Consider the following 24,685-nt stretch of genomic DNA (forward strand, 5'->3'; position numbering starts at 1 on the left):
TTAGAATGCATATACTGTAATTTTTAATCTGCCACTAATGGTCCATGTGGCATGGACAAATTAAGGTAAGTACAAAGGGTAGAAAGAAGCTGACCTGACTCTTGTTCTTGTTGCCTCCATCCTCGTTTTCTCTTCTATTTTCTCAGACACCTTAGGTCTGACTTTAGTGTTGGATTGTGTTCAGGTCGTAGCTCCATCATTTATGAAAATCAACAAATCCTCTATTTCCTCTTCTGGAGAACAGGAATGCTAATACTAATGCCGAGAACATTTGAAAACAGCCAGGAAGATGATGATGATGTCTGTAGAGCACTGAGCACAGTGCAGGTGGCTAGTCGCCACTCAGGGCACGTTCCTCTTTCCCCTCCAGGTTGCTAGGAGAAGCAAAGTGTCCCTTGACCACCCAACTCCATCTCTTCTCTTGCATATTGTCCTGTGGGGTCCTGGAAGCCATTGCTGCACCAACTCGTCATTAGGGCAGGGGGGAGGATGTGGGGCAGGTATCAGAACTTGTGTCTGGGAACCTACCCAAGCTTCTTCCTGTAGCACATTATTCATTCAGCTGCCAAACTGAGACCCCTCAGAGCAGCTTTTACCTTCTCCCTCTCATTGCTCTCCCACACCCTTGGGATGCTTTCACAATCGCTCCTAGTCCAGCTACTTCCTCCCGTTCCCTTCTGTTGCCTTCCCACAGTATGTCCTTGCTCTGGGCTGTCTCAATTCTCCTGTAGTTTTACAGAGCCTTCATCCACAGTAGCTGCCAGAGTCATCTTTCTGAACCATCCTGACCATGTCACTTCCCTACTTTAAACTATTTTCAGGACTAAGTGTAAATAACTCGGCTTGTCATTCATCCACCCGACAAATACTGGAGTGGGAAGGGGGACTTACCATATGCCTAAGCAGTTCTTACAGGTGCAAAGATAGAGCCGGGAACCAGACAACCAAGGCCCTGCCCTGGAGGCCCTTCACGGTCTGGACCCCAGCCAGATGCCTACCTTCCCCAAAGCCCTTCCAGCCTGCCTGCCACACACCCTGCCTGCACTCTGGGCTTTCACCTCCCAAGCCTCCCCTTGCTGGCCACCATAGAGAGACGAGCCCTCTCCTCCCTGATCCCTCCATTCCCCAAGGCGCCCAGAGGGTGGCCTAGGCTCCTCTGCAAATTGAAGCCCCTCTTTCTGCCAACTAGAGCCCCCTGCCCCTCCCCTGCCTCTCGGGGATTGTGAGCTAAGAACCAGGGGTAAGAGGCTTGGGACCTGTGCGGCTCCTCCAGGCCCCGGCTGGCCTGCTCCACCGCACAGGAAGCGGGTTAAGCGTGCTGCCCTCACCCCCCTCCAGGGATGTCTGGTCCCCAGGTAGGCATCGGAGGCAGCGCACGTCCCTCCCCTGCGACCAGGCCCCCGGAGGACGGCTGGTGTGTGTGTGTGTGTGTGTGTGTGTGTGTGTGTGTGTGTGTGTGTGGTGTGTGTGTGTGTGTAACCGTCCTGGAGGCCAGCCTGGCTCCCTCTCTTCCATCTTCCGGTGCGGGGTGGCGTTAAGGCTGGCGCCGTAGCCCGGTGGGGCCGGGACCCGCCCGCGGAACCGCAGGCGGGGAGGCGGTTGTGGCTTACTGCGGCGAGAGGCGGGGCGTGCGCGCATCACTAACTGGAGTGGCTGCGCCCTGTGTCCCCCGCCTAGCGCATGCGCACTCCAGTTTGCGCCCGGCTTTCAGGCACAGGAGCTGCACGGCCTCGGGGCCATACGCCTCTCTCTTCTCCGCTGCCCACAGTTTTCGCGGCCTGCCATTCCTGCTGGCTTTTCTGCCCTCGCTGCCCTCGGGACTGGCTTCCTTTTCTTCCCGTTCTCCCCTCCACTCCCAGCCATATCTGACCCAGACACCTCCTGGCCAAACATCACCGCGACGATACAGGGTCACATGGGCATATCCCCAACTGCGGCCTCCCTGCCCACTGCACCTCCAGTCACCACCCCCCAACCCCCGGAATCCAGCCTCCTCATTGTGCTTTGGCACCTTTCTTCGCTTTGCCAGGAGGGCCCCCCCCACTTCGTCCTTGGATGTTTCCCCTGCTGCCACAGCAGACATAGATAGGCTGGTCTTCCCTGACGCACTGCAGTAAGGGGACGTCCCCTGTCCCACAGGAGCCTTGCCACGCTGCCTTGACTTCCCTACACGGATCTGCCTCCCTTACCGGACTCCTTGCCTCTTGAGGATGCAGCCGAGCTCTGTTCTCTCTGTCCCCAGAACACAGTCCTTGCTCGGAGCCGGCATCAACACATGTATTTAAAAATGAGTAAATGGAAGATTGTAAGCGTTGGGTAGATGCTGGGTGTGCTGAGGGTCTGGATGGTTGAGAGTTCATCTGAGAAGGCTTCTTGGAGGATAGACTGAACAGACTCTGGCAGGGGAGAGATGTGACCTGGTGCAGCCAGAGGATGTTGGGAGAGCACCAGAGGGACATCCTCTACTAACTTAACAATCATCAAACAACTTCTATTGTCAGGCCTCATGCTGGGCACAGGGGACTTCAGCCTGCGCTCCAGTTGCTTCCCCTGTAGTAGAGGAGGAAGACAGGATAGGCTGCGCCAATGCAGAGTGCCGGGGGTCACACGGTGAGCACACAGACGCCGCAGTGTAGAGGGGCACCTGGCTCCGGGGACGGGAGGGGCTCAGGCTTCCCTGAGAGCAGAGGGAGAGCCAGTGCAAGGGGCAGTTGAGAGAGGAGGCTGACAATGGAGCCAACCTTATCATAAGGGCTTATACATCAAAGGAAAGAGATGGACTCCATATCCTGGGCTCTCAGAGAGCCATGGACAGCTTGCACAAAGTCAGGGAAGTGACATGATCTAATCCTGCTGGCCACACTCCAGCAATGCCTCTGCTTGGATCCTCTCATCCGAGAAGCCTTCTCTAAGCTCCCTGTCAGGCTGGACCTCTCCTCTATGCTCCCCTGGCAGCCTGTCCACTTCCCCTTCTCTGTGCAGAGGTTGAATACCTCTGCCTTCCGTAGCTCCTTGGGACTTGAGACCAGGTCTTAATTTCCTCCGTGTCCCAAGCACCAGGCACTGAATCTTCCTCATGAGCAAATGTTTGCTGAATGAATGGATTGCTCCTTTTTTCTCTGGATTTCTAGAGCCCTTACTCTGAGGTCCACATTCTTTCATACCCAGGACCTGTGCAGTATGCTGAAAATGGCATTTAATTGGAAAAGAGGAGTCCAGATTCAAATCCTGGTTCCATCATTCACTGGGACAAGTCACTTGACTATCTTGAAAACAGTTTCCTCACCTGTAAGACGAACAGTCTGGGAGTCCCCATATGCATGCATGAGTCTTGTTTCTCTGGGTAGACTGGGCATGCCTTGAACATTTTCCCCAGGACCTAGCTTGGTCTGAGCTTATAGGGAATATGATGCTCTGTTCTATTGGTTGGTAGACAGCAGAGTGCAGAGTAGGAGGGAAAGAACAATTAAGGTGACGTTGTAAGTCCTGTTCTGCCACTTCTGGTGTGACTTTGAGCAAGGTTCTTCTCCTCTCTGAGTCTTCTTTGCCTTACCCTGTGAGTAGGGATAGTAACCCTCACCTGGTCGACCTCACGAAGCCAATGGAAGCCATGAATGTGAAAGTGCTTCCTGAATGAAAGGGTTAATATAGTAGATAATTGACCATTAATTTTAAAAAGTAACCAAAGTAGTGCAGTTGAGGTGTGTCTGGTAATTGGCAGAAGTGCCCCAGGTATGTGCTGACTGCCTCTGAGGGGCAGAGAGGCTGGCTTGCTGCTCTCCAGGCAGGAGTGGGCTGGGCAGGGCGCTGAGGTGTTTCGTCTTGTGGGGGTCAGCCCTGAGGCCCAGGAGAGCCTGGGAGGAGGCGCTTCCTGGGGAGGGAGTTTGCAGCCAGCCCTTGGCTCCTTCCCCTCCCTCCCCTCCCTGATTTCTCAGGCAGCATTCTTCCTGTCTTACGTTTGGAGGGGCCCTGACGTGAAAGGGTCTCAGGAGTCTGGAGGGTCTTGGTAAATGGCCTGGGGGAGCAGTGAGCCCCACCAGGCTGCCCTGATAAACTCCCAGTTCCAAACTCCAAACCCAGGCCCTCCCAGCCTCTAACATCTCGGTGACTGGGTTTATGGGAAAGGACCCTACTCTGTCTTAACTCTTGCCCAGACCAGAAGGGCCCAGGGCTAGACACGGGCTGAGTGGAGGCAGAGGATCAACTTCCTCCCCTCTCGAATGACTGACGATTAAATGAGGAAGAGGTCCTGAAAACACCTTGGAACTTGTATATTTTCCTCGGGGTGGGGGGCAGGATTACTGTTTGTGGGTAGCGTGCTGGTAGCAACCAGCGGGGCCTCCCTGTTCCAGAGAGCCCCCGGGCTCTTTCTCCCAGAGAGACTTCGTGTCACAAGCAGTCTGTGTGTATGGAGTGCATGTTTGGTCTTAGAGGAAGAGTGGAGCCAGCCAGGCTGTGAGAATCATTAGGCCCAGCTGATTCCCCACCGCCCTGAGGGACTGGGAGGTGTGAGAAGCCCTGGGCCGGGCTGCTCCTGCAGGGGGAGGCTGATGCTGCCCTCCAGAGCTGGCCAACCCAGCTCCTCCTTGGTCTCCTACTCCACAAAGCTCCTCCTGCCCAGAGCTGTGCTCTGAGCCGAGAAAGCACCAGACTGAGAACCCAGCAACAGGATTACCTTCTATGCACCTAGCATGTGACTTCGAGCCAATGTCTCAGTTCTCTGAATCTCAGTTTTCTCATCCATAAAATCATGACAGCACCATCTTCTGAGGTCGTCAGGATCAGGAGAGAGAACACAGTGGAAGGGGCTTGTGAACTATCCACTGTCCTGTCCACGTTATGTGGTGTCCACGTTCTATGCTGTCCACGTTCATTTCTAGTTTCTCACCTCTTCCTCTACGGGAGCTGGGCCTGCTTGTTCTGGTCGAGGCCTGTCAGAACAGGACCTTGGGGCACCCCAACAGCAGCTCTGTCCTGAGGGAGTGAGCACAGCTGGCGGGACAAAGGAAGCTGACTCCATAGCCGTCTCTTCTGGGCTTTCTACCCCTCAGGGACCCTCTCCCCCTGGGCTACTCCTGGGGGGTAAGAGGGTTACCTTTCCCCAGCATTCTTTTTTATTCAAAAAGAATAGAATAGAATTCACCACATGGGCTGGAGGGAGGTCTACACTATAGGCAAGGGGTACAGACAGAGGGTGTGGAAACTGGTCTGCGGGCTCACTTGCTTGGCTGTTGCCCTTCCCTGAGACACTCATCCTCACCAGCTTTGTCTTTACCTCCTGGTCTCCGCCATCTGCCTCCTGTCTCTCTCACTATGGTCAGTGAAACAGTGTTGGGAGGGTGCGGTTCGGGAATGAGGTCTGGTGAACAGGAACTGCCTGGTCCCTAGGAACCTCTTTTGGGACTCTTTGACCTTGGGAACCCTTTAACCCTCTCCCCTGAGCCCCAGATCCGTGCACCAGTTTCTTCCTGACCAACGACGAGAGCTGTCTCCAGATGAATGAATTTTCCTGGAAGGATATCACCAACGCCTTGTCCCTGGCCAACCTGATCCTGGGGCTCTTCTCCATCTTCTGCAGCTTCTGCAAGTAGGTCTGGGGCCCAGCGGGCTCCTAGTCAAGAGCTAGAGCCAATGGCATGAGGGAAGGAGTGGGGAGCCTAGGGAGCCAGGCACTGAGGCACAGAATCAACCAGGGGCAGGAGAAAGCAGAACGGGTTGGGAGTCATGGGGCCAAGATCCTAGCCTCAGTTCTACTACCATCCTGATATGTGACTTTGGCTAGGTCACATCCTGAGCCTTGGTCTCCCCATCGCTAAAACAAGGAGCTTGCACTGTGATCTCTGTAGTGCTTTTGGGCTATGGCAGTCTAGAATGGTTTTGCGAGAAAAATCAGAGGTTCTGTTCTGGTGGCCCTTACATAATCCTCGGGTAGGCAGGCTACCATTTGAAATTTTTGATTCTTAAATTTGAACCTATGATGTCGGGAATATTTACAATTAGCACTATTGTGGAAAATCTGAGACATATATATGGGCCCCTACAAAGCAAAGCAAATTATATTTTATAGGGAAGTTCTATTTCTGTAAATTGAATCATATTTCAATGCCTTGGCAAATCAGTTCTTTAAAGAGAAATCTTTTATAATGCAGATATCCGCCTCCTAACTGCTTCTCTGTAACCATCAGTGCATGAATTCTCTGGACCCATTTCTCATCCATAAAATAGGATGATCTTACCTGATGATGTTTGAGTTCCCTTCCAGTTTGAAAATGTTATGATTCTCTAAGTCTGGATTTGTGGAGTCTTATAAAGTAGATCATACCTGCAAGAGAGAATTTCTATCTTCTTCTAGTCTAATCTTCTGGGAGTATATATATATATATTTTTTTTTTTAATATTCTTATTTATTTATTTGACAGAGAGAGTGATCACAAGTAGGCAGAGAGGCAGGCAGAGAGAGAGGGGGAAGCACGCTCCCCGCTGAGCAGAGAGCCCGATGTGGGGCTCGATCCCAGGACCCTGGGATCATGACCTGAGCCGAAGGCAGAGGCTTTAACCCACTGAGCCACCCAGGTGCCCCCTGGGAGTATATTTTTTTAAAGATTTTATTTATTTATTTGCTAGAGAGAGAGAGAGCACAAGTAGGAGGAGCTATAGGCAGAGGGAGAAGTAGGCTCCCCTCTGAGCAAGGACCCCTTTGCGGGACTCAATCCCAGGACCCCGGGATCATGACTTGAACCAAAGACAGACATTTAAATGACTGAGCCAGGGAGTGTAGTTTTTATGGCAGGTTGGTAAACCCAGCTTCCTATAGACACATAGGTATGGATCTAAAGGAAGGTAGTTCTGAGGTTGTTTAGAGACTGCTGAAGTCTGGGATCAGGCACTCTGCTTCTGCTTGATAATCTGAGCACTGCAATCAGGGTGTAGACTCAGGAATGGCAGCCTAGGTCAGCCTTGCCTGAGACTGCGGTGGCTGCTTTCAGAGCGGTCTGGGAGCATGTGCTGGACTGCAGCACGGAATCCTCGAATGTAGGGTCTGCAAGAGATCTTGGAAATCATTTAGCGCATCAAAATATGTGAGCTGAAAGTGGATAGAACCACAAGGAGAACTTGACAAATCCACTATCTTAGTTAGATATTTCAACACCCCTCTATGAGAAATTGACAAATCCGGTTGGCAGAAAATCAGGAAGGAGATAGTTGAACTGAACTGCACCATCAATCAACTGGATCAAATTGATGTTTATAGAATATTTTATCCAGGAACAGCAGAATACACATTCTTCTCTTCACACATTCAGGCTATAAGACTGAATTCAAATTTAAAAGAATAGAAATCATACAAAGTGTGCCCTTAGACCACATAGAATTAAAGTAGAAATCAGTAACAGAAAGATAAATAGAAAATCCTCAAATATGTGGAGGTTAAATAACACAATTTTAAATAATACATGGCTTAAAGAAGAAAAGTGTTTTGAACCAAAAGAAAATGAAAGGACAACTTAACAAACTTTGTGAGATGCAGAAAAAGCAGTAGTTAGAGGGAAATGTATAGCATCAAATGCATATACTGGAAAAGAAAACTGCTCTGTGAAAGACAATGTCAGGAGAATTGAAAGACAAGCTGCAAGCTGGGAGAAATTATTTTCAAAAGGTACATCTGATAAAGGACTATAATCTAAAATAGGCAAAGCTTAAAAACTCATCAGTAAGAAAACAAACAATTAAAAAAATGGACCAATGACCTTAACAGACACCTCACCAAAGAAGATCTACAGATGGCAAGTAAGCATGCAAAAAGATGCTCCCCACCATATGTTATCAGGGAGATGCAAATTAAAATAACAATGGGATACCACTACACACTCATCAGCCAAACCAATTGTCCAGAACACTGATAACACCAAAGGCTGGCGAGGATGTGGAGTGACAATGGGAGTATGACATGGTGCAGCCACTTTGGAAGACAATTTGGCAGTTTATTACAAAGCTAAACATACTCTTATCATATGATCCAGCAATCACACTGTTTGGTATTTATCCAAATGAGTTAAAAGCTATGTCCACATGAAAATCTGCAGTTGGATGTTTATGATGTTTTATGTACAGTTGCCAAAACTTGCAGGCAACCAAGATCTCTTCTAGTAAGTGAACAGATGAATAAACTGTGGTATTTCCAAAAAGTGTACTTAGTGCTAAAAAAAAAAATAAATAAACTATCAAGCCATGGGAAGACATGGAGGAATCTTTAGCACATATTACTAAGTGAAAGAAGCTAAACTGAAAATGCCACTTACGGCATGATTACAATAATATGATATGATACTTGGAAAGGCAAAACTCTGAAGATAATAAAAAGATCAGTAGTTGACAGGGGTGAATGGGGAAAATGAATAGGTAGAGCCTAGAGGATTTTTAGGACAGTGGAAATGCTCAGTGTGATACTATAATGATGGATACGTGTCATCACACATTAGTCCAAAACTATAGAATGTACAACACCAAGAGTGAACCCTAAGGTAATCTATGGACTTTGGGTGATTATGATGTGTCAGTGGAGGTTCATCCTTGGTATGTACCAAGAATCTAAATGTACCATCTGGTGAGTGGTATTCCTAATGTGAGAGGCTATTCATGTGTGGGGGCAGGGGGTATATGGGAAATTTCTGTAGCTTCCTTTCAATTTTGTTCTAAACCTAAAAACTTCTCTAAAAAAAAAAAAAAGTCTAGAAGAACTGAAAAAAAGGGAGATGTAAAATCACCAATGTAAGGTTTCCAACTTAGCAAATTAGAGGGGAGAATGTAAATTAAATCCAAAGTAAGCAGAAGAGAAGAAACAATAAAAATGAGAGCAACCATCAATGAAATTGAAAAAAAAATCCATAGAGAAAATCAATGAAACCAAAAGCTGATTCTTTGGAAAGATCAATAAAATTTATAAGCCTCTAATCAGGCTAAACAGGAAAAATAAAGATAAGAAGAGAAGACACAAGATACCAATATCAGAAATGAAAGAGGAGTCATCACTATTGATCCCACAGACATTAAAAGTATAAAAAGGAATCATGAACAACTCTATAAATTTGATAAACTAAATGAAATGGACCAATTCCCTAAGTCATAAGTTACCAAAACTTTCACTAGGAGAAATAGATAATCTAAATAGGCCTATATCTATTAAGTCATTTGGCACAAACCCCTCATTTTACAGATGGAGGAAGAGAGACCTAGAGATGTTGGGAATGATTTATCTGAGAATCCACAGTGAGATGGTTGCAAAGGCTGGGCTAGAACATAGGACCCCTGGGCCTTCAGATATGCCTGGGACTTAGAGCTGGAAGGGACCTTAATGATTATCTAGGGGGCTCCAAGCACCCCTTTCAGATAGTGGCTTAACAGTATGGCAGAGGAGAGGGGGAACATGCAGGGCAGGGATGTGTGCCTGTGTGCAAGTGTAAAGAGTGTGTGGGTGTACTGGGAGGATATGGAGGGGCTGGCCAATGGAGACCATGAAAGAGCTGTCCTATTTGGGCCTGCTGCCATACACTCTAGGAGATGCCACTGTGCCTCCTGGATGCTTCTGATCAGCTTCCTGTTAGACATGGCAGTCGGGGCGATAAACAGACACCTCAGCCTCTGCTCCAAGTCAGGTGAGTCCAGGCTTCAGACCCCTGATCCCTGACCCCAGGAGCCCTCACCTCAGGTCACACCTCCCCCATCTCACATCCAGCCAGCCTCTATCATTCACCAGTCCTGTTCCCAGCCCTCCAAGGATGGCAGAAGCAGCCCTAGAGCCGTCCGGGAGCCCCACAGTCTAGAGCTAACCCCCTGCTGGCTCACTTGTTAGCTTCAGCCATCCTTGCCCTGGCCTTGCCATTTCCTTCTCTGCCCCGCCCCCCCAGTTGGGACAGATCCAGGGATTGGGTGGCTGCAGTGGTGGTCAGGAGTGGAGAAATGAACAATCCCCCCAGCAGAACAGCTGGTTCAAAATACAAGAAAATGTTTTCGTGGAAGATTGTGCTTGCAAAAAGGGCTCCATAGCTTGTCAGTTTGCATCCTGTTATAGTCCAGTGCTGGATGCTGAAGGGTGAGAAAGTAAGACCTGAGAGGGGAAGAGTTGTCTAAGGCCACACGGTCAGCAGGAGGCAGAGCCAGGGGGAGCCCACCACAGAGGACTAAGGTGCGAGACAAATGAGTATAAGTTCTAACCTTGGCCTTCTGGAGCAGGAGTGGAGCTGAATGACTTTGCGGTCTACACCACCTTCGGCTTGGCCTCAGCCATGCTCCTCGGCGTGGACGGGCCTCTGAGCGGGTTCCTGGGCATCATCTATGTGTTAGCTGCTACCTTCCGCCTGTGTTTCTATTCAACTGGTGAGTGAACCCCAGCTTTGTAGCTGAGCGTCGGGAACCAGAAGGCTGGGGGGGGTGCGTAACTGGCTCCTCCCCCTGCTTTGTGGAGTCCCTCTTCCTTCCTTCACCTGTGCCCCAGGCCCGCTGAAGGCTTCAGGCTGCCGTGGCAGAGCCCTGGTGGGGGGTAGAGGCCTATGGTTCTCCGAACAGCTGTACCTTTTTCTCACTCTGTGCCCTTCGGGTGGTGCACAGAGATTCCCAGAATCTGGAACTAGAGGTCGTCCTCCAGTTTTCCACAACAGATGGGGAAAATGGAGCTCTACCACGGGCAGTTGCCTTGCCCAAGGTCACAACGCAAGGGAGGGTAGGTGCAGACCAGACAATTTCAGGAGACCCTTCTACGGAGCCATGGGGGATCCAGGGCAGAACCCACCCCTCATCTCTGTGAATAACTAAATGCTTGATAGCCTCCTGCTGTCCTGCAAGGAAGAGGATTTGGGGCGTGGGGCAGGGAGGACCCAACGAGAGGGGCTGGCTTCGGTTTTGATTGCTTTAGAGCAGCGGGAAGCCACCCATGTCCCCCTCTTCTTTCTCCAGCAGGCGCTCAGCTCACCTACAAGGGTCTCCCCTGCCGCTACGCTTCCTGTGTCTTGGCCTCCACCTCCCTTCTGACCAAAGGCAACACGTTCATTCTCTCTTGCATGGCCTCACTTATGATTCTATTCATGATGGACCAGAGCTACTATCCACATGATGAAATCCTGGAGTCGGAGAACTGGAAAAAAATGGTGTATCTGGGAGGTGAGTGAGAAGGACTGCTCTCACATATCACCACTGGCTGTTTATTGGCCCTGCTGCTCCGAGCTCCCGGAGCCTGCTCTCTCCTCCTCTGACGGGTTTATCATCATCCTGAATGCATTTACCGGTTTACTATTTGTACACACTACACCTGCCCCCGGATAGAGAACTCTCTCTTGTTCAGGCTCCCTGGACCTGGACCCAGGACTCCCTGGACCCAGGATTGGGCCAACCACGGGGTAGATGCTCATGGAGCATTTGTTGAATGTTATCAAGTTCAGTCAGGAACACCTGCCTTACCAGGTGCTGGGAACCAAATCTGTAAACTAGACAAACCCTTCCCACCTCTAGCTTTACAATCTGATCAGGGAGACAGACCCCAACCACGTAATGGCAGAAATAACTAGAAACGCATAGTTTTGACGTGTTGTGGAAGCACCAGGCACTCTGACAGGGTGTTGGAGAGGGACCTAGTTAGATGGAAACGACCTGAAGGGGGAAAGGATACTTCAGGAGGTGACATTTAAATGGAAACTGGGTGGAGGTGGTCAAAAGGTACAAACTTCCAGTTATAAGTTAGTCCTGGGGACATAAGGGATAGCAGGGTGACCACAGTTAATGACACCATATTGTATAGTTGAAAGTAGCTAAGAGAGGAGAGCTTAAAAGTTCTCATCACAAGAAAGGAAAATATGTAACTCTGTGTGGTAGACTTTCTGAACTGATCGTGTCACACACAGATACCAAATCCTCATGTTGTATGCCTTGGACTAATACGGTGTCATATGTCCATGACATCTCAATGGAACTGGGGGAAAAAGAAAAGAAAGAAAAGAAACCTGCAAGAAGACTGGCTAGGTGGGTGAGAGGGGTAGTTCAGAAGAGAAAAAGGTATTTTGTGAAGGCCCTAGGCTAGAAGGTTCTGGAATCATTCTTGCTGCTGTGTGGCTAGAACATGCTGAGAGGCGCTAGGGACAGAATCTGAGGCCACGAGGTGGGCAGGTTTTGGGAACTGATCCTAACAGCAAATGGGAAGTCTCTGAAGGGATTTCTGAGCAGCAGTTTTAAGGGGCCACTTTGACTAGCTGGCAGGAGACTGAGAACTGAAGGAGGAAAACGCACTTGCTGTTGCCTGAGAGGTGGCAGTGACAGAGCAGGTGAAGCGACTTGAGATCCACGTTGGGAACAGATCCCTGAGGTCCCGGCCACACGGGGGCCCTGGCAGATGTCTCCCTAGAGTTCTCCCCAATTTAGGGCTTCCTCCAAGGACCTTCAAGGAATGCCAGTGTTTCTTTTTTGGAGATGTGCTTGTGGCAACAAGACAAACATCTAGGGGATGCCCAGTTTCTTCCTTTATTCCCTGGGGGTTCAGTCTGGTTCATAGGGTCCTTGGTTCCATCCTGACCCTCCCCTTCAGGTTCACATCCTTTCTCTGTAGCATCAGCGCTGATGGCCCTGCCCACGTTCTAGGCTTTGGGCCCCCCTGTGGCTCAGCTAGTAGAGGCAGAACAGGATGAAGAAACATCTGGGTCTGCAGTTAAACAGGCCTGAGTTCAAGTTCCAACCAACACATTTTTAAAAGATTATTTACTTATTTATTTGAGAGAGAGAGAGTGAGCACAGGTGTGTGTTTGGAGCGGGAGAGGGAGCAGCAGAGGAAGAGGGAGAAGCAGACTACCCACTGAGCAGGGAGCCTGATTCCAGGCTAGATCCCAGGACCCTGAGATCATGACCTGAACTGAAGTCAGATGCTTAATTGACTGAGCCATCCAGGCGCCCCCACCAGCCCATATTAATTGCATGAACTTGGGCTAATTACCTCGTTGTTTTGAGCTCACTTTTCTTCATGTATAAAATGAAGCCATTAATTCCTACCTCAGGTTTCTTGAGATCAAAGGAGAAAATGTATATCCATCCTTTGGCACAGATGTGTCCTGTAAGTAGAAGCTTCTAGCCCCTTCTTCTCTTCACCTGCCCTCCTATCACATAGCAACAGTGTTTCCCACAATGTTCTTTGCTCCTGTAGATACCACTGGATCCCCTCTCCTCAAAATAAGCCACACACTTGGACTCAGCCTTCCTTTGATTGTCTTGACTGTGTGAGTAAAGGAGGAAACTGCGCTTCACAGATTTTGACACTGTTTAATACCAGAGCCCTACCGGATAGATATTTCAAAATGGCCACTTTGATATTCCTCTTACCAGGAGTGCAGACAGTCACCTTTTGATTGATTGATTGATTGACTAAATTTTTGAGAGAGAGAGAGAGAGAGAGCGTGGGAGAGGGGCATAGGGAGGGAGAGAGAGTCTTAACCAGGCTCCATGCCCAGTGTAGAGCCCAGTGCAAGGCTTGGTCTCGCAACCCTGAGATCATGACCTGAGCCAAAATCAACAGTTGCACCCTTAACTGACTGAGCCACCCAGATGCTCCTATTTTAATTCTTTTAAAGATTTTATTTTTAAGTAATCTCTGCATCCACTGTGGGGCTCAAACTCACAACCCCAAGTTCAAGACTTGCACACTCCACCACTGAGCCAACCGGGTGTCCCACCAATCACCTTTCTAGACTGAGGTTCCATCTCCTCCACAGAGCTTCTGAGAAGTTGGCCTGTGACTGCTGAAGCCTTATGTCACATATTTTCCAGGACAACTAAAATATTGTCTCATTGCCTCAACAGATCAATGACTATTCTTAAATATTAAATATCCCAAAGTTCCGATCCATCTCTGTTATGGCTTCTCGCCCTTAGAAGTGGTCTTCTGTCTGCTGTTCTGATTTCTCTTGAGGAATGCATGGTGGTGATCCCCATGGACATGCCCTGTACTCTCCCACCCTCTTTTTGAGCTCTCTGAGGCTGACTGTCTACTTTGTACAAAGTAGACATGGGTTTGAATCAAGACCTTGTGAAGGTCACACTCCCTCAGTCTCCTCATCTGAAAAACAGACTTATTCCGAATCACAGGATTATTGTGAAATGTAAGTGGAACAATCTTTGTCACATACCTAGCAGAATGTCTAGTGCTGAGAAGATATCCCACAAGTGTTGGTGCCCTTTTGCCTTTCAGTGGTGAATCTGAGATTCAAATGTGTTGGGGGGTCCCCCAAGACCACCCCCAGATTCACTGATTCTCTAAGGACTCATAGCATGCATATAGTTGTACTCATGGCTAAGATTTGTCACAGCAAGAGGACACAAAATAAGAGTAGCAAAGGGAAGGTCAGGGCGCCTGGGTGGCTCAGTGGGTTAAGCCTCTGCCTTCAGCTCAGGTCATGATCTCAGGGTCTTGGGATCAAGTCCCACATCGGACTCTCTGCTCAGCAGGGAGCTTGCTTCCTCTTCTCTCTCTCTGCCTGCCTCTCTGCCTACTTGAGATCTCTCTCTGTCAAATAAATAAAATCTTTAAAAAAAAAAAAAAGGGAAGGTGAAAGGGGCAAAATCTGGAGGGAACGATGTACAGGCCCCCCAGTACCCTTACTGTGGAACTAGCTACCCAGCACAAAAAACCACTCATGAACTCTTGTCTACCTGGAAGCTATGTGGAGACTCAGTACCCAAGGTTTTCATGGGGGCTGGCCACATTGGCACTCTTGGCCTAGCAGTACCAAAATTCTAGATTTGCACTGAAGGAAATCCATCTCAGCACCGTCTAAGCACAGTGAGCCACTCTTGCCCACTAGGGAAAGTTCTATATTGGTATAGAGAACTGTTTACTAACCATGTTCCTAGATTCCAGCCAAGGACTAACTGGGTAAAAGCAGAAGCAGGCCATTCTAGGGAGAGCTGTCTTTGGTCTGCTGCACTCTTCTGCCTGGGGGTAACATCGTATTGGCCATTGTCACGTGCTAAACTTGACACAATTGTATATATATTTCTAACAAGGGGACTGGGCAACTCAAATGTATTCTCAGCTAAGACTGATTTCTGATGTGAATTTGACAAAATGGAACCTGAGCTTGCGATTGATTGTAATCATCTTGTTACAAACACACAATACCTCTCAAAGGCAGGGCTCATATCTCATTGGTTTTTGTCTCTTCAACCCCCCGAGTACAGACCAAAGGGTGAGAAGATGGGGAGGGGGAGAGAAGAGGTTGGAAAATACATGAAAGAGAGCTTCATAAAAATGGAGTGTTTGCCTTTTTTCTTCCAGGTATCCTCATGCTGCTTTTGTCTCCATTCTCCCTAACTGCCTTTTACTGCCTGCTGTGGTCACTCTCCTACATCTTCTTTCCAGATGCTCTGTGGGGCAAAGCAGCATGTCTCAGGCTACAGTGCCGAGAAAACTGAACAGCTTTACCCACTGCCGCTGGCCTCTGTGGTCTTTGTGCCGGCACATCGGGCCAAGCCTTGACGTAGCCTCACTAAACCTTTTCCTGTCTCCACGTCTCCTGTGTGCTGGATAACGTATGGCCTTGAACCAGAGCAACCCAACATCGGGCCAACGGCCTTCACTTTCTCCTCTTGCTCAGGGTTCTGAATCCCTTGGGGACAACAGTGGTTTATGTCCTAAAGAACAGAAGGTTTTCCAAGCTGAAGTTGGGCCTGGCTGACTTCCAGCCCTGGTACCAGATGCGGGTCCTGGTGCACTCAGGTCAGTCCTTTGGAAAGGAGGGAAAACCTTTGGAATTGGTCTCCACCTTGGTCTGGTCGTTAAGGCTCCAGGGGCAGAACGGGGCTTACTAAAGTGGTTCTTAAACTTGCCGGCTCTGGTTCTGTAGAGCCCGTCACGGGACAATGGCGTTGCCCAGTGTCAATGTGCATAGGCTTTTGTGACTTAAAATTCTGTATTTGAGCAGTCACAACTTTTGCCTTTTGCTTCAATGAAGAGATTAGATACCCTGGCAGCTTGAGGGCACCACCTGGCTTCCTTCCTTCTGGTTTTTTCCTAAATCGTAAAACATTAAACTCCTGATGTTCAAATGCCACTTTGTATTCTAAAATCCAAATTGAATAAAAATAAAGAGTATTGTATGGAACCTTGCAGTTGCCCCTCACAGAGAATTTAGGCTGGCTGCAGGCAGTGACCACCCGCCCCAACCAGCATGGCCTCTGGACCTCCCACCTCCAGGCCGTGTACCCAAAGATTGTTGGCTAGTTCAGCCCCTTCCTCAGCTATGGAGCTGGAGCACTTTTTTGCCTAAGTTCTTGAAGTTTGCATTAAGTCTAAAATTAGATTTTTATAAAAATAACATTCCAGTGAATCAGGAAGCTACAGCCTGGCTTTCCAGGAATGCGTAGTGCCGTCCTGGTCCCGGTCCCCACGGCTCTCTGTCCATGTCTCTGTTACATCATTTATGTTTGTTAGGTGTCCCAATAATTGATCTGTGATTAAAGGCGTGAGACTGATACAAAGCGAAGGTCAAGCAAAGCTTTATTTCGCGCCAAGCATCAGAAATCAAACCAAATGTTCGGGGCCGCGCCTCTTACAGCGAGGGCGACCTCTCTCTGCTTCACAGACTTGCTTTTAAGGGCAAAGGCCATGTGGTTGGGCCTGGCCATGCACAGGTGGCCAATGAGATTGTAACACACAGAGAAAGCTGCACAGTCATGTTAGGTCACACATAAGTGACCAATTGAATTACAATTTACCCTAGTAGATATTTGAACCAGCCTATCATCTTGGTCAGAATTGGCGCCCAAAAGGTGCCCAAAGGGCGGGGCCCATACTCCTTGGTAGCTAGGGAGACAGTATGCGCCCCCCCACTGATCGGATGTCTCCACCTGGCTTGACACACCCTTGTATTTGGGCTTTGTTACCTGGGACTGGTTTCCAGGACTTGTTTTTAAGTAAGTCCCCTGGGGGAAGGGGGGCAGGGACAGTTTTAGTTGTAAACAACAAAGTTATTGTTTAAACGGATGGAAGCACTCTGGCTAAATAGGTCCTTAAATTTTTTTTTTTTTAACTTAAAGATTTTATTTATTTATTTGATAGAGAGAGAGAGAGAGATCACAAGTAGGCAGAGGTAGAGGAGGAAGCAGGCTCCCTGAGGAGTAGAGAGCCCGATGCGGGTCTCGATCCCAGGACCCTGGGATCATGACCTGAGCCAAAGGCAGAGGCTTAACCCACTGAGCCACCCAGGTGTCCCATCATTTATGTTTTTATGGGTGGATGACTATGTCTGCATCCCATCAGATTTCAGGCTCCTTCGGTTTATGTTTTTTAAAATGTCTGCTGCTTACCACGGTCCCTGGTACTCAAAAATGTTTGTTTTGTAGACAAATAGATTTCCTTGTGCGTTCTAGTGGGTTAGGTGCAAGATTACTATAATGTGGTAAGAATCTTACAAATATATACCCAAATACACATACAGATACATGATGTCCTTTGGTATCATCCCCTCATTTCAGAGATTCCACACTTCATCAAAATATTTAGGAAATGCGACTGGAGAACTGTGTTCACATAAGCTCTTGGAGGCCAGCTCCTAGCGTCATGCCTAGACATAGCAGGTGCTCAAAAAATATTGTCTTCTGGGGCACCTGGGTGGCTCAGTGGGCTAAAGCCTCTGCCTTCAGCTCAGGTCATGATCTCAGGGTCCTGGGATCGAGCCCCACATCGGGCTCTCTGCTCAGGAGGGAGCCTGCTTCCCCCTATCTCTCTGCCTGCCTCTCTGCCTACTTGTGATCTCTCTCTCTGTGTCAAATAAATAAATAAAATCTTAAAAAAAAAAAAAAAAGAAGAAGGAAAAGGAAATACTGCCTTCTGAACCAACCAAACCTAGTCTACTAGGCTACTGAAGATTAGCCAACAACAGCCTCTTTTGAGCCGCATTAGTTATCAGATTTGGCGTCAAAGGATTCTGGCTACTTCTAAAACTTGAAACTACATTCAAAGAAGATGCAATTCCGAAAGAGGATTTTCTTGTTGTTTTGAGCCACAGCAGCAGAGTGAAAAGAAATATGTAGACCCCCTAAGGGGACTGCTTTGAAAAGGGAAATACCCATTTGGATACTTGTTTGCACTTTGTTTGTAACAATTCATACTTCATTGCCTCAAAAAGAAGTTTAGGTTAGTGATGCAAGGGTAGTAAAGTGTAGGGATATGTGCTTCCTTCCAACTACATGGAAGGAAGGCTGCCCTTCTACGTGGTTCCGGGGACTGAGGATGCATTAGCTGTGCAGGGCTTTACTCCCCCAGTTAGCAGTAAAACTTAAAAAACAGAACAGCTAGGGGGCGCCTGGGTGGCTCAGTGGGTTAAGCCGCTGCCTTCGGCTCGGGTCATGATCTCAGGGTCCTGGGATCGAGCCCCGCGTCCGGCTCTCTGCTCAGCAGGGAGCCTGCTTCCTCCTCTCTCTCTGCCTGCCTCTCTGCCTGCTTTGTGATCTCTCTCTGTCAAATAAATAAATAAAATCTTAAAAAAAAAAAACAAAACAAAACAGAACAGCTAAAACAGGACATGTAATAAAATAAAATAAAATATAAACTATTCTAATGTAGAATAGCTCTCAGGAACAAGTGGGAAGTCTGGGACTTTAAAAATATACTTCTCAGATGAATGCATGAAGTCAGAGGGGTTCTTTCTTAATTCAAGGCAGTTCTGCTACTTCTCAGCTTGGGATGGAGTATAGATTTCCCTTCCAGTCCCCTCTTAGTGAACCTGTGCCCAGTGAACAGGGACAAGTGACTGATGATTCTGCCTTTTTTTTTTTTTTTTTTTAGTTTTGTGAATGTGAGTGAAAGGTTTAATCTCTCTAAACCCATTTCCTTAACTGTAAAATGGATTATTTACTTCCTCTCTGGGTTGCTTTGTGAATTAAATATGACGACACATAAATAACTAGAATAGGGAATGACTGTAAAAGGTATTAAATAAAAGTTAGATTGCTCCTCTTCTTCTAAACTTCTAAATTTCCTCCCTTCCCATTATATACCTTTCCATTTAAAATAATAGTAATAATAATAGTTATCAGGGAGCTTAGGTGTCTCAGTGGGTTAAGCCTCTGCCTTCGGCTCAAGTCTTGATCCCAGGGTCCTAGGATCGAGCCCCACATCGGGCACTCTGCTCAGTGGGGAGCCTGCTTCCCCCCACCCCTCTCTGCCTTCCTCTCTGCCTACTTGTGATCTCTCTGTCAAATAAATAAATAAAATCTTTAACAAAATAATAGTTATCATTTATTTAGTCTTTTCTATGTGTAGGAAGTGTTTCTTGCACTCTATTCTTTCACTCAATCCCTCACACAACCCAATGATTGGGCTCCCTGCTCAATGGGAAGATTGCTTCCCCTCTCTCTCTGCCTGCCTAATCTGCACACCTGTGATCTCTCTCTTTGTCAAATAAATTTTAAAGATAAAATAAAATACTATGAGAATACAGAATGCTTAAGTATGAGAAACTAGCTACTTTCCTTTAAGATAGATGTTAGATTTGCAAAAATGTAAAACAGTGCTACTCTCACCAATGATTCTTTATTTTGTTTCTTTTTTCCTTAAATGTTTATTTTAAAGGGGGGAGCAGAGGGAGAGGGAGAAAGAAAATCTTAAGCAGGCTCTATACCCAGAGTAGAACCCTATGTGGGGTTAACCTCAGGACCCTGAGATCATGACCTAAGCTGAAATTAAGAGTCAGATGCTTATCTGACTAAGCCACCAGGTGCCCCTAATTATTTTTTAAATTATTTTTTAAAAAAACTTTCCAAGATAGCATAGGGTAGGAGACCTTAGTTTTGTCTGGTTCCAGGAATTCAGCTAGATAGCTATCAAATCATTCTGAATATCTGTGAACTCAACCAGAGATCTAAGAAAAGAATTGCTGCAATTCTACAAATAGAAAAGTGATCACTTTCTGCAAGAATGACAAGACAGAAAAATTCACCTCAAAAAGAGAACAAAAGGCAGTATTGACTGCCAGGAATCTAATCAGTATGGATATGAATAAGATGTTGGAACAAGAGTTCAGAATAACAATTATAAAGATACTAGCTGGGCTTGAAAAAAGCATAGAAGAGACTAGAGAATCTCTTTCTGGAGAAATAAAAGAACTAAAATCTAATCAAGTCAAAATCAAAAGGCTTTTAATGAGTCACAATAAAAAATGGAGGCTCTAATTGCTAGGATAAATGAGGCAGAAGAGGGAATTAGTGATATAGAAGACAAAATGATGGAGAACAAAGAAGGTGAGAAAGAGATAAACAAATATTGGATCATGAGGAGAGAATTTGAGAGAGAAGTGATACCATAAAGCAAAACTATATTAGAATAACTGGGATACCAGAAGAAGAGGAAAGAGAGGGGCAGAAGGTATATTGGAGTGAATTACAGCAGAGAACTTCCTAATCTGAGGAAGGAAACAGGCATTCAAGTCCAGGAGGGACAGAAACCACCCCCCCAAATCAATAAAAATAGGTCAACACCTTGATATATAATAGAAAGCTTGCAAATCTCAAAGACAAAGAGAAAATCCTGAAAGCAGCTAGTGACAAGAGGTATATAACTTACAAGGGCAGAAACATTAGACTGGCAGATCTAACCAGAGACCTGGCAGACCAGAAAAGACTGGTATGATATATTCCGGGTGATAAATGAAAAAAAAAAAAAAATGTGGCCAAGAATACTTTATCCAGCAAGGCTGTCAGTAAAAATAGAAGGAGAGATAAAAAGCTTCCAGGACAAACAGAAACTAAAAGAATTTGTGAACACTAAACTAGCTGTGCAAGAAACATTAAAGGGGATCCTTTAAGCAAAGAGAGAGCCCAAAAGTAACAAAGACCAGAAAGGGAACAGAGACAATATATAGAACCAGTGATTTTACAGGTAATACAATGGCACTAAATTCATATCTTTCAATACTTACTCTGTATGAAAATGGACTAAATGCCCCAAGCAAAAGACACAGAGTACCAGACTGGATAAAAACAAGACCCATGGCTACATTGTCTGGAAGAGACTCATTTAATTTTATTTTACTTTTAAAAGATTTATTTATTTGACAGAGAGAGAACATAATCAGGGAGAGAGGTAGGGAGAGGAAGAAGCAGTCTCCTGCAGAGCAGGGAGCCTGATGTGGCCTCAATCCCAGGACCCTGAGATCATGAATTGAGCCGAATGCAGACACTTAACTGCCTGAGCCACCCAGGTGTCCCAAGAGACTCATGTTAGACTCAAAGACACCTCCATATTTAAAGTGAGGGGGTGGAAAACCATTTATCATGCTAATGGACATCAAAAAGCAGGGTAGCAATCCTTATATCAGAAAAGATTTTAAACCCAAGACTGTAATAAGAGATGAGGAAGGACACTATATCATAATTAAAGGGTCTATCCAACAAGAAGATCTAACAATTATAAATATTTATGTCCCTAACATGGGAGCAGCTAATTATATAAACTGATTAATAGCAAAATTAAAGAAATGCATCAGTAATAATACAATAATTGTAGGGGACTTTAACACCCACCTCACTGCAATGGACAGATCATCTAAGCAAGATCAACAAGAAAACGAGGGCTTTGACACACTGGACCAGATGGACTTCACAGATATATTCAGAGCATCCCATCCTAAAGCACAGAATACTCATTCTTCTCTAGTGCACATGGAACATTCTCCAGAATAAGTCACATATGGGTCACAAATCAGGTCTCAACTGGTACCAAAAGCTTGGGATCATTCCCTGCATATTTTCAAACCACATGCTTTGAAACTTGAACCCAGTCACAAGAGGAAATTTGGAAAGAATTCAAATACATGGAAGTTAAAGAGCATCATACTGATGAAGTTCTAGAACCTAGGTGAGGTTCGGTGGGCTGCCGTCCGGAGCTGATGACCAAGAAAGAATTCTTGAGACATCTCTGGTGCAAAATGGTGGTTTATTAAAGCACGGGGACAGGATCCGTGGGCAGGAAGAGCCTTGTACCTTGAGGTTGGGGGAAGGTGAGGGGAAGGGAGGTTTCAATAGAACTTTCATATGCTAAAGAGGGCCTACAAGGTGCCAGGATACTGGAGGCCTTGCGGCTTGATCAATGTTGTCTTTTGGCAAGCCATTCACATTTCTGCTATCAAGCGTCTTTGTTAGTGAGATTTGGGTTTAGAAGAAATTTAACTTTATTTAGGGCTTGAGGAACTGAGTTATTTGCCTCTGGAAATTGTGCTATTGATAAGGTAACTTCTTTGTTTGTAGATCTCTAGGACATTTGTAAACCAAGGGAGACTCCTGTCTTTCAGGATTGTGATTTCTGCAAGTTAACTATTTGTTTATCATTTATGGCAGTCAGGGGTGCCTGAGGAATGCTACACATATGACCGAGGGGAAGTGGATGGAGAGGGGGTGCAAGGTGCCAGCTTTTGCTTTGTCTTCAGCCAGCCTCCTGCTCCCTCATCAATACTATAAAGAATGAAAGGTCAACCAGGAAATGAAAGAAAATTTTTAAAAAATTCATGGAAACAGGGGGGCTTGGGTGGCTCAGTGGGTTAAAGTCTCTGCCTTCGGCTCAGGTCATGATCCCAGAGTCCTGGGATGGAGCTCCGCATCGGGCTCTCTGCTCAGCAGAGAGCCTGCTTCCTCCTCTCTCTCTGTCTGCCTCTCTGCCTACCTGTGATCTCTGTCTGTCAAATAAATAAATAAAATCTTAAAAAAAAAATTCATGGAAACAAATGAAAATGAAAACACAACAGTTCAAAACTTTTGGGATGCAGGAAAGGCAGTCCAAAGAGGGGAGTATATAGCAATATAAGCCTTTCTCAAGAAACAAGAAAGATCAGTGGCACCTGGGTGGCTTAGTGGGTTAAGCCTCTTCCTTCAGCGCAGGTCATGATCTTGGGGTCCTGGGATCAAGCCCTGCATCAGACTCTCTGCTTAGCGGGGAGCCTGCTTCCCACCCCCTCTCTGCCTGCCTTTCACCTACTTGTGATCGCTATCAAAAAATAAATAAAATCTTAAAAAAAAAAAAGAAACAAGAAAGATCTCAAATACACAACTTAACCTTATACCTCAAGGAGTCGCAAAAACATTTTTTTTTACCTCTGAGAAACTGCTCACAAAGGAATTCCAGGCAGGGAAGCAGAGAGACATGCTCCTAGTTTTCCCGGATGATGCTTGCAAGAGGCTTAGCATTCAATGCTATTCCAGTTGTGGACACAAAGGCCCATGTAGCCCTTCCCTGAGGCATATGAAACTTCTTTGCCTTTAAATTGTGAGTAAAAAGATGACCCAGTGCTGCCTTGTTCAGGCATCCCTCACATCCCAAACTTTTTTTTTTTTTTTTTTTGGCCACAGCCCATAGAAATAAGGAACTTTTACCTCCAGTGCAGTAGACACTTTCATAAGTATACAGGAGCCTGAAGCAAAAACTTCATGAAATATGTTTACCACATACAATAATTTTTAATCTGTTGTTTCATTAAAAAGAAAAGCTCCTCATAATTTCTTAAATTGATTTCACAACCTGCAGTTTAAAAAACTGCAATCCTAGAGCCTGTCTCTAGGTTGGAATAGCTCCAGGGCTGAAACGCGTTATACAGGCAGTTCTCAACTAAGGGTCAGAATCTTTCCACTTGATGCTCCTGTATTACTTGGTTATTTGAAATTTGAAACATCTCCCATGAGACAAGGTGATTGGGAAGGGAAGAAACATTTACTGAGGATCTATTACACACATTATCTCATTTATTATTCCAACAAATGATCCTGACAGGAAGAAAATGTTCCACGACATAGATGGGAAGAGTGAGGCTCAGAGGCTAATAATAACTTCTCTAATGGAGTAGAATTGCTACTTGACCCCAGGTCATTTGAATCCAAAAACTGTGCTCTTTGTAGTATTAAGTTTACAATAGCTCACTTCAAATCCCAACTCCTCCAAAAAACAAAACCAAATAATCCCCATTCAGTCCAAATTCAGCAGAACACCATAGACCCTAATTACTTTATGGTAATCTTTGTAGAGATTATCCTTAGTTATAATTTAACATTCTCCTCACTGGTAGCAAGTTCCTCATACCCCATTAGTGGTCCAATTTTCTCCTAAAACAAGCCATAGCAATGGGAACAGAATTGTCAGTGACTTCTGAGGTAGCAGGGAGACAGAGGAGAGGGGGATGGCTTGAGGTGTTCCCAACACCAGTGGGGAAAATATGGGCACTTCTGGGATGGAGAGTAAAGGAGGTAGCGATGTCTGGCTCCTTTGCCGTGAGAGGTCTACCTCATTTCCATACATATTCTGCTTTCTGACACCCTTCTCCCTACTCAGGAATATCTGGGAATGAAATAACCTGAAAGAACAAGCTCTGCTTTTGCTCAGAGTTAAAATAACTCTTTGCATTGTGAAAGCTCAAGTAGGAACCACCTTTCTTGGCACAAGTGTCTCAGGCAGAAAGTTTACACTTTGATACTTAAAGATGGCAGGTGGGTGGATGGGGAGGTGAATGGTTCTTGAGGAACCAGTCTGGATATTCCCATCATAAAAACTCTTCTAGGCTTGATAAAGGAGCTCCTGGAGTGAAAAGTGAAAAGCACCTGCACGAGTCACCCCGCTGGTACCAGCCTGCTGCGAACTGTCCGCCACAGGCGCGAGGAATCCTAGCTGCAGCCCATC

General features: G+C 46.5%; 1 protein-coding gene across 3 annotated transcripts; it reads left to right on the forward strand.

Annotated features, from left to right (window-relative positions):
* The first annotated feature begins 457 nt into the window (after positions 1–457).
* TMEM269 (transmembrane protein 269) lies at positions 458–16,130 on the forward strand. Of its 3 annotated transcripts, none has more exons than XM_032877490.1 (7): positions 458–1,355; positions 2,502–2,610; positions 5,449–5,587; positions 9,556–9,653; positions 10,231–10,374; positions 10,954–11,154; positions 15,305–16,130. In XM_032877490.1, exons 1-7 carry the CDS (start codon positions 1,341–1,343, stop codon positions 15,439–15,441), a joined length of 843 nt encoding a protein of 280 aa, XP_032733381.1. In that variant the 5' UTR covers positions 458–1,340; the 3' UTR covers positions 15,442–16,130. The 3 variants fall into 3 exon arrangements, with proteins under 3 accessions (XP_032733381.1, XP_032733380.1, XP_032733382.1); XM_032877489.1 differs by having other exon boundaries at positions 703–1,355; positions 10,951–11,154; XM_032877491.1 differs by lacking the exon at positions 2,502–2,610 and having other exon boundaries at positions 704–1,355; positions 10,951–11,154.
* Positions 16,131–24,685: the final 8,555 nt, after the last annotated feature.

Source organism: Lontra canadensis, unplaced genomic scaffold, assembly GCF_010015895.1.
Source record: "Lontra canadensis isolate GAN:19392208 unplaced genomic scaffold, GSC_riverotter_1.0 scaffold60, whole genome shotgun sequence".
In the NCBI taxonomy this organism is placed as follows: domain Eukaryota; kingdom Metazoa; phylum Chordata; class Mammalia; order Carnivora; family Mustelidae; genus Lontra; species Lontra canadensis.

Coding starts and splice junctions, on each gene's coding strand:
- TMEM269 (XM_032877489.1), top strand. Junction 9,654..10,230: donor CAGCCTCTGCTCCAAGTCAG/GTGAGTCCAGGC, acceptor CTTCTGGAGCAG/GAGTGGAGCTGAATGACTTT. Junction 11,155..15,304: donor AAAAATGGTGTATCTGGGAG/GTGAGTGAGAAG, acceptor TTTTTCTTCCAG/GTATCCTCATGCTGCTTTTG.